The sequence below is a fragment of the Triticum dicoccoides genome, chromosome 5B (assembly GCF_002162155.2).
Source record: "Triticum dicoccoides isolate Atlit2015 ecotype Zavitan chromosome 5B, WEW_v2.0, whole genome shotgun sequence".
Taxonomy (NCBI): Eukaryota; Viridiplantae; Streptophyta; class Magnoliopsida; order Poales; family Poaceae; genus Triticum; species Triticum dicoccoides.
This window is the reverse complement of record NC_041389.1, coordinates 460,965,927-460,974,365: the sequence shown is the minus strand read 5'-3', so window position 1 is coordinate 460,974,365 and position 8,439 is coordinate 460,965,927. Positions and strand designations below refer to the sequence as shown.

Below are 8,439 nucleotides of genomic sequence, written 5' to 3'. Positions count from 1 at the left end.
CTTGACAACAGAAATGTTCTAGCGAAAAACCTTTAATAGAGTATAAACAATTCCTCCTCTAAACTTATCCAAATAGATATCATCTTGTTCAGTAATAGCACATTGATGGTTCAGGGCTTCTTGCCACCATCAACTATTTTGCTTTCTTGGCATAGAAATAATGGGTAATTTTACATCACTCCGTGTCATTTTGTATCCAGTTTGTAGTTCAAAATTCTTATCACTGAAAGGAACAGGCAGAAATGAGTGCATCATGTGAAACTAATACAAAAAAAGATCGCATCTCAGCTTTCATTAGAATAGAGCAGTGGTGAAACACTAAGTCATCGCCGCATATGCAAACGATCTGATGACTATTAAACAATTATTAGTTTACAACGACAACAAACAGAAAAAATCAAGCAAATAAGTTCTCAGCTTAACAAACTATTTTAGAATCGATCAAATTTGGTTAGAGCTTATGCTCTTTTTATGTCGACATGCATGAGTGTAGGTTATGCAATGTAAGAAGATCCCAGCGGTAATAGTTACAGCCAAAGATCAATTTTTGTTTTACTACAGTTGTAGTTCTGAAAGGGCTTTCTAGAATAGGAATAGTTTTGGAAACACAAAAGACTATTTTCTTTAGCTAAGAAAAGATCAAACCCTAGTAGGCGCACAATCTTTTCCACTTTTTTAAGGCTTCATATGTGTAATATAGTAGTCGTCACAGCCAAACACCAAAAGAGCTAATCATCATCAGAAGATTCAGTCTTACACCGAAGCTACAAATGTTTTGCTACAGTTGATTGTTGCTACTTTCTACTCATAGCTCAGAATCCTTTTCCTTCTCACATATCCTCCTGAACCCCATGAATCTCAAATAGCCACAACACTGCAGCTCTGTCTGAGTGGCTTCGTTTTCATCAGGTTCAATAATTAAACAGCAGCTCAGGTTCAGCTTCAGTAAGCTGCAGGAAACAAAAATAAAGTCAATGCTATCATTAACTTGGATGTGTTCATAGAAATAATAAGCATTACAGAAGGGGTACATGTTTGATCAGATAAAAAAAATCAATGTCATGTGTAAATCAATACACATAGGTTGATGTTTACAAAGTGGAGGCACTTTGCATGAAAGAATGATCTTCAAAACTCTAAGCAGCTATCAGTACAGATTTTCATTCTTATTTTTCATGAAAGAAAATTCCACTGTCATTTCTTTGGTACTCCTAAACACATAAATTCCACTGGGATTTCTTTCGGTACTCCTAAACACATACTCCTTCAATTTCTTTTCACATCAAAGTTGCCGTCTGACATGGGATTAAAAACTGTAGGTTGGTATTCATCATCTTTTATGTATATGCGTTTGCCATCAGGTCCTAGCATATATCGCTAAGATTTTCGCAGTCTGTTTCGAATCCTGCATCTGGAGCATTCCTCGCTTGTAGGTTCTAAAACGTCTGACATGGGATTTGTAGTTGAGTCCCAAAAGAAGCTAGCTGTGTTGATAATATATACATACTCACTTCACAATCCTGCATCTGGAGTATCGTGTGTTCAGTATATAGTACCCTATAAGGCTAACGAACCTACATTATATCTTTTGAGTATAAGAGCAGATTTTGCGAAGCTTCTTAAAGAAATTGATAATGCCTCAATGGCTGAGCGCCCTACTTTGGGCAACCTTGCTCAAAGGATTAAAAATGATTCATTTTACTTTTAGGAGGGAGAAAACTATTACAAAAGGAACAATAAATACCTGAGAATAATGTAGTACTTCCTATGTATATCAGCTATTCAGCACATCATGTGTTTATTTGTTTAAACATCATGTAAAATTAAACCAGAATTACTTCCATCAAGAAAATGGAACACATCGTAATGGAGAGATTAAGAATAAATATACCATGTTATATTAAAGATGCAGGTTCTAAATTCCTTGCACATTCACGCAAGGAGCTGGACCCCAAATTTGTGTCCTCACCACAGACCTGCACGCAACACCTGAACATTCTTCTTAGATTAAGAATTTGTAGCATATGCACCCAACTTTAGATATGATGAAATTGTAGTACTAATAACTCATCTACTTGTTTAAGGAAACCACGCAGACCAGAGGAGAGGAAATGCAGACGCAATGTGTACCTTCGCAATGAACAACTTGAAACTGAAGTCGCGAGGCAGGAACCACGGCCGTGCGGCAGGTGGAGGGGACCTGCTGCTAGGGCCGAAGCTAGGGAAGACCGAGGGGAGTCGATTAGGATGGAGCGCAACAGGGTAGGAAGCTATCCAGAGTCAGCTGCAAGCAGGCCACCTTGGACCACGGGGAGGCCACCACCGTGTATCCGCCTTGGAGGCCAGGGACGGAGCCGGAGCCGACGAAGATCCATGAGGAGAGGATGACATGCGGCTCTCCCAATCCATGATGTAGCCTGCACGCACCTCCCGGCCGGCGAGCCGGAGCGGTGACCTAGCGCGCCCTGGGATCTCGGGTGGAGGTTGGAGGGCAGCATCAAGAGGAGAGATGGAGACCCAAAAGTACACATGAGAGAAGAACACAACAAGGAGCTACTTATAGGCAAGCAAAGAAAGACCCAGAACACAAATGTGTGCAAACCTGGAACGACAAACATGCATGCATCAGCCATGCAGCAGCACACGTGTACCAGCCCATACAACACGCCATGCAAGCAAAGAAGAACTCAGAACACAAACGTGTGCAAACCTGGAACTACAAACATGCAAAGGTGGACACATGCATGCATGCATCAGCCATGCAACAGCACACGTATACCAGCCCATACAACAGGCCATGCAGCTAATATTTCCTTTTCACATGAGACAAAATCAGCCCATGCAATCAAACCATCTTTTCACATGAGACAAGATAAGCCCATGCACCTCTAAAAGAAATAGATACAGTCCAAAAGAGAAGAGATCAACCACTTCACGAAAGCCACCGTGCATACGTGTCGCTCAATTGGCAGGGCTAAAAAAAATTCTGAAAAAACCAGAAAAATCGAACCCTTACGGGCATAGTCTTCTTAGTATACACCGCCGATAGTCTTCGGACTTGTATACACTGCGCAGTTCATATGTGCACACAGCTAGCACCTTGTGAGCATCTGGGCCGGCACGGCGGCACATAACCACGGCCAGACTGATCGGTGAGTGACTCAGAGGCTCAGAGCGACCTGGCGGCGGCGGCGGCACCGTCGTGCTCGACGTCGGAGATGGCACAGTCGTCGTCGTCGTCGAGTCCGGCGCCGCCGAGGGCGCCGTGGCCCTGGCCGAAGGCTCTGGCGTGGTCCTTGAGGGAGCGCTTGTGCTTGAACTCGGAGCCGCAGAGGCAGTACCAGAGCTTGCCGCAGTTCTTCTCGTGGGTGCGCCAGTCGCCCTTGACGGCGAAGGCCTTGCCGCAGCGGCGGCAGAGGAAGGGCTTGAGGCCGTGCTTGCGCTTGTAGTGCGTCTGCAGGGTGCGGAAGTCCTTGAGCGGCTTCGCGCGCGGGTGGTCGACGTTGTTCCGGCACCCCGGCGCGCAGCAGTAGCACGGCAGCCGCAGCATCGCCGTCGGCTGGATGCCGCGCAGCGACTCCGGGCCCTTCCGGTACTGCGACCCGTGCCCCCACATGTGCATCTGCATACACAGAACAGCACGCACGCACGGCACGCGTACGTAACAAGTTAATCATCGGCTACTTTATAGCAATCTAATCATTAATTAGGCGTCAGAGATAAACCGATGCACAAGCTAGCAGCATGGTGCATTGTTTGATTCGCACGTACTGTCTGTACTCTTGATAACTCGATATAATTGCTATGTACTCCCTCCGTTCCTAAATATTTGTCTTTCTAGAGATTTCATCAAGTGACTACATACGGAGCAAAATGAGTGAATCTACACCCTAAAATATGTCTATATACATTCGTATGTAATAGTCCATTTGAATCTCTAAAAAGACAAATATTTAGGAACGGAGGAATTAAGTACGGACTACATGCATGGATCATGATCATATGCTGCGTTTTGTCAGTTTGATGGCAGAGTTTAAGGGTTCCTGTGGACATCGATGGATCAGAAGAGCATATGCATGTTCTATTCACCTTCAGGCCGGGCTGCGTTTAATACGTTGCTCATTTCGAGGTGCGCGTGGATGCTGTTGCCCTCGGTACGTGGCTTGGCCGGATCAGTCTGTATAGCTCAGAGGCTTTCCCCATGCAGACGCAGCGGCAGTCAGTGGGCGAAACCGGCCGGAGAAGCCGCATGAGCGAGCGTTGACGGCTTTTGGTTGCGACGGCTCTAGTACTCCATGCTGGCCCCTTGCTTGCGTGCTGCTTGTGTGTTGCAGTACATGCGTGTCTGTGGTGCATGTCCGGTTCGCGCACAGCACAGTGGAACTGTCATCGGGGAGGGACAGAACACAGTGGCAAGCTAAGCTACAGGTCTCTTGCAGTCATTGACGTTGAAAGCTGCGATCGAGAACTAATTGAAGGCGGTGTAGTAAAACCCGATCGGTTCGACGACATGCTTAGCCCTCGGTGCAAGCTGGTCAGGTGTGAAACGGCTGATCAAGAAAAGCTCATCCCACCTGATCAAAACATCCAATCTACAGGCAAAGCTCATACTACATGGGAGCCACATGTGCTCGACCGGGAGCCAGGACTCGGCTCAGCTGGAGTGCATGCATCCATGATATGCATGGTGGTGGCTACTGGGCGATGATCGAACCAGATTGATACTGTTAGAGTTGTATCGAATATAGTGTACAAGGTAGGTTACAGTTGAACTTGTAGTTGTATTGTGTTTAGATAGGATATGGAGTCGTGTCCTAGTAGAACACTTGTATCCTAGGCCTCTCATATATAGCGGGGCTAGACACACGATGTAACCTATGCCAACATAATAGCACCGGAACGCAGGGAAAGCCGGCGGCATGTGCCGGTGTCCAGGGCGACCGGGTGCGGTATTGTAGCACTGTCATCGGGAGGAGTTCCTATAGTCAGGCTCCGGAGATGTAGCCATATCGATGAACCTCATTAACAAATCTCGATGTTGTGATCGTGTGATTGCTTGGTCCTTGGATGATCGATGATTTGCCTCGGATTTATTTTAACAGCACGGCGTGTTAGGAAAGCAGCAGCAGCTGGCTCAGCTTTTGCATCGATCATATCGATCAGACGACACTAAGCTGCACCCACGCACACGCTCGTGTCCGGCCGTGGTCTGACTAAGCTGATTCGTCTAAGAAAAGTTGCATCATGCGTCTGATTACGTTACGTACAGAGATCGATCTTCACTGGGATCTCCACAGTGGCATCCACCACGCCACCCATGCATGCATGCATGCGTTCATGCATGGGTGCATTTCCAAAGAGCGCAGCGCTTCGGAAAGCTCCGGCCCCAGAAAAGCGTAAAAGCTCAAAAGGTCGCATGCATGGCTCCCCCTGACGGGCCATATATGTCTTGTTCAATCACACGAAAAGGCAGGCCACTGTGACTGTGCCATCCCTCCCGAGCTCGGCTCGGCTCAATCGATCCCCGCCCAGAGACACCAGCACGTGTACGCATCTATCTATCTATCTGGTACTACCTCTTTCCCACATGCGTGCATGAGAAGAAGCTAAACCACAAGACACCAACGGAAGAGGAACTGTGCATTTGCTTCAATTGGGGCATTTGGGTCATAAATTTGTTTAATTCAGTCCACAGAAGCATATCACAGGGAGAAAATTTTCAAGAAAACAAGAAGATCTAGGCTGCAGCTTGGGTTTTTAGAGTTTTGGGAGCATACTGTGATTTTTTTTAAACACGGTTTTAAATAATTTGATATGCTTAGCATCTACAAACACAACAGTTCCACAAAACCATAGTATCTTCAGTACCATGTTTTTTTTACAGTATTTTAATAATAGTTCGGACCTCTTTCTCTAAACCAAAGTGAGGAAAATTGTGGTTTTCAGAAGCTGAAGTATTTATTGGCGGGTCATTAATTGGACTACAGAGGTTTTAGATTACTATAATTTTGAAAAAATGTTACCGGCAAGCTAGCCTTTGGCAAGTGAAAACCAACGGAACAAGAATATCTGTACATTTACTCGGTGCATCGACAATAATTTACTTACTTCGATAGAAACCATGAGCTTGGAGATTTTCAAGGCAAATAACAAGGTTTTCTTGTGAAACCCAAGCATTTCAAATGCGATTTCAACATACAGCCGGGGGAAATAATTTTTTTTCTTCGTGATAGATTGCTACATACTGCTACTAGGTATATGAGGGGGCTAGCATGTTCTGAAATGGATTTTGTTGCATTTGTCCAGAGAGGATATAACAATGGTAGGTGCATGTCACGGCGCGGTGTACGTTGATTAATAAATTCAGGTTTTATATTGGCAGCTCGAAGCTAGCTAGCTAACACAAGCATACGGTAACGGGACCAACACATGTGTAACGATTCGGACGTGATGTTGCTCTAACTATATTCCCGGCAAAGGATCAGCTCCCGGCCTTCCGCGCAATTACACGCTGCGAGCTGTAGCGTTCGTTCAAGTCTCATCACTCTTGTTCGCTAGCTTCACAACTGTGGTACTAGTAGAACTTTATTTATTTTAACCTACCCGCAGGCAACAGCTACAGCATTTATTTGTAGGTAATTCCAGTTGGGGACTTGCTAGGATCGATTCATCCAACTGTGCTGGAGAAAACAGGAGCTCCAAAATTGTTCGAGTCCCAACAAAATGGGATCATCACAATTGGTATGTTTTGTTTAAACAAATAACTCACTAGTATGTTGTTATGAACAAAATATAAGGGGTTTAATTTGATATATAATTAACCGCCGGTCCAGTTCGTGTATATATCATGGTTAATTTCTAAAGAATTAATCCGTTTTACTAGTAGTTGAGATTGAAATGTTGTTACGAAAAAAATGTTGCCAGAAACGAAAAATTAACGCTTAATTCTTGAAGGTGTGTGTGGCAGTGGCTCACCTGCATGTTGTTGTATCGATTGAAGGTCTTGAAGCAGACGGGGCAGGAGAACTGCGTCGGACCGATGAGGATCTGCGTCGGCGTCGGGATCCAGTACTGCCCCTTGTTCAGCCGCCCGATCGGCGTCGAAGAGAACCCTAGCACCGGTGCCACGGCCGCCTCGTTCTCGCCGTCTTCATCCCCGTCCCCCTCAGCGCCACCGCCGCTCAGCTCCCTGCTAACGCGGTCGTCCTCTTCCTCCTCCTCATCCCTCGCCGCCCTATCTGCGGCTGAGATCCCGGAGATAAGGTCGGCGGCGGTGCCAGCGCTCGGCAGGCCTATATGCAGCGCCACCGTCACGTCCCCTGCCGCGCCGCCCGCCTCCGAGTCCATCGGGTCGTCGGTCGCCTTGGAGTTCAGGTCCGCGAATAGCTGCCGTCCCGCGAGCTTCTGATTGTGGTGCAGGCTACTGCTCGCGGCTGAGCCCGGCGCTTGTTTCCCCTCCTCCCCATCCTCCTCGTCGCCGTCGTCGGAGTCGTCTTTGCCGGGGCCGAACCGCCGCTCACGCGACCTGCGGGAGGCGGGGGCGAGAGAGAGGAGGGGCAGGGCTTCCCGGAGCGGGGGCGACGGCGGCGGGGCAGGAGGAGGCGGCGGGGAGAAGAAGGGGCTGGAGGAGTAGGCGGAGAGCGGAGGAGGCGCCGTCGTGGACGCCACCGGCGCCGGCACGAGCGTGGGTGAGAAGTAGTAGCGGCGCTGATGGTAGTTCTTGAGGAAGGTCGTGTACGGGTTCTCCATGGCTGGCTGCTAGGCGACCGCGCGAGCTCTGGGTAGCTTGCGCTTCTACTTCTAGCTTCCCAGGCTTGGCTAGCGAGTTGTGTTGTGGGGTTGGCAAGGGTTATTATAGGGCGTCCTGCGTGATGAGCTGACGGGTGCCAACATTTTACGGTGGAACATAGCTAGCGCATGCCGACCTGGATAGGTGTATATCAGTAAGGTGAGAGCATAATTTCACGCCCGTTTAGAATTCAGAAATAGAACGTGCAACTAGAAAAAAGAGAAATGATATTCTATCATGTACGGGATACCCACCATCCGTGTTTTGGTTTTGGCCTAGTTTGTTTCAAAGTGTATCATAAAGTTTCCCTGTGTATCAGCAAATTTGCTCCGAAACAAGTGCACTCATGGTGGATATGCATGCACCGTATGCGTGGAAGAAAAATAACTTTCGTCACCAGCATCTGACTCCCAAAGCTATGGCTCCTCTCTCCTCCCTCTCTCCCCTCCCTTCCTCCCCTCTTCCTTGCCTTGATAGGTCTGCCCCCCGCCCTTCCCCGATGGCCGGTGTCCGGTCGCCATCCTCTCCGTGTGCAGCTGCTCTCCCCCTCTCCCCCCTGGCTCTTCGCAAGTGGGTTTCTCCCCTCCCTCTTCTCCGCTGCCGGTGCTTGGTTCTCGTTTTTGGGCCCTGGGGTCGGATGTGGAGGATTC

General features: G+C 47.8%; 1 protein-coding gene and 1 long non-coding RNA gene across 2 annotated transcripts; both read right to left on the bottom strand.

Moving 5' to 3' along the window:
* Positions 1-711: 711 nt before the first annotated feature.
* Positions 712-1,971, bottom strand: LOC119307839. Its single transcript, XR_005149598.1, has 2 exons — positions 1,892-1,971; positions 712-950 (listed from the first exon to the last, which is right to left on the bottom strand). It is a non-coding gene; the product is annotated as an uncharacterized LOC119307839 (long non-coding RNA).
* An 803-nt stretch (positions 1,972-2,774) lies between these two features.
* On the bottom strand, positions 2,775-7,806 carry LOC119310811 (zinc finger protein WIP2-like). The gene is made up of 2 exons (XM_037586427.1): positions 6,976-7,806; positions 2,775-3,622 (listed from the first exon to the last, which is right to left on the bottom strand). Exons 1-2 carry the CDS (start codon positions 7,747-7,749, stop codon positions 3,170-3,172), a joined length of 1,227 nt encoding a protein of 408 aa, XP_037442324.1. The 5' UTR covers positions 7,750-7,806; the 3' UTR covers positions 2,775-3,169.
* Positions 7,807-8,439: the final 633 nt, after the last annotated feature.

What these genes read in the sequence shown, in the direction of transcription:
- LOC119310811 (XM_037586427.1), bottom strand. Translation starts at nt 7,749, where the DNA reads ATGGAGAACCCGTACACGACCTTCCTCAAGAACTACCATCAGCGCCGC. An exon ending in ATCGATACAACAACATGCAG is followed by an intron (nt 3,623 to 6,975) that starts GTGAGCCACTGC and finishes CTGTGTATGCAG; the next exon opens with ATGCACATGTGGGGGCACGG.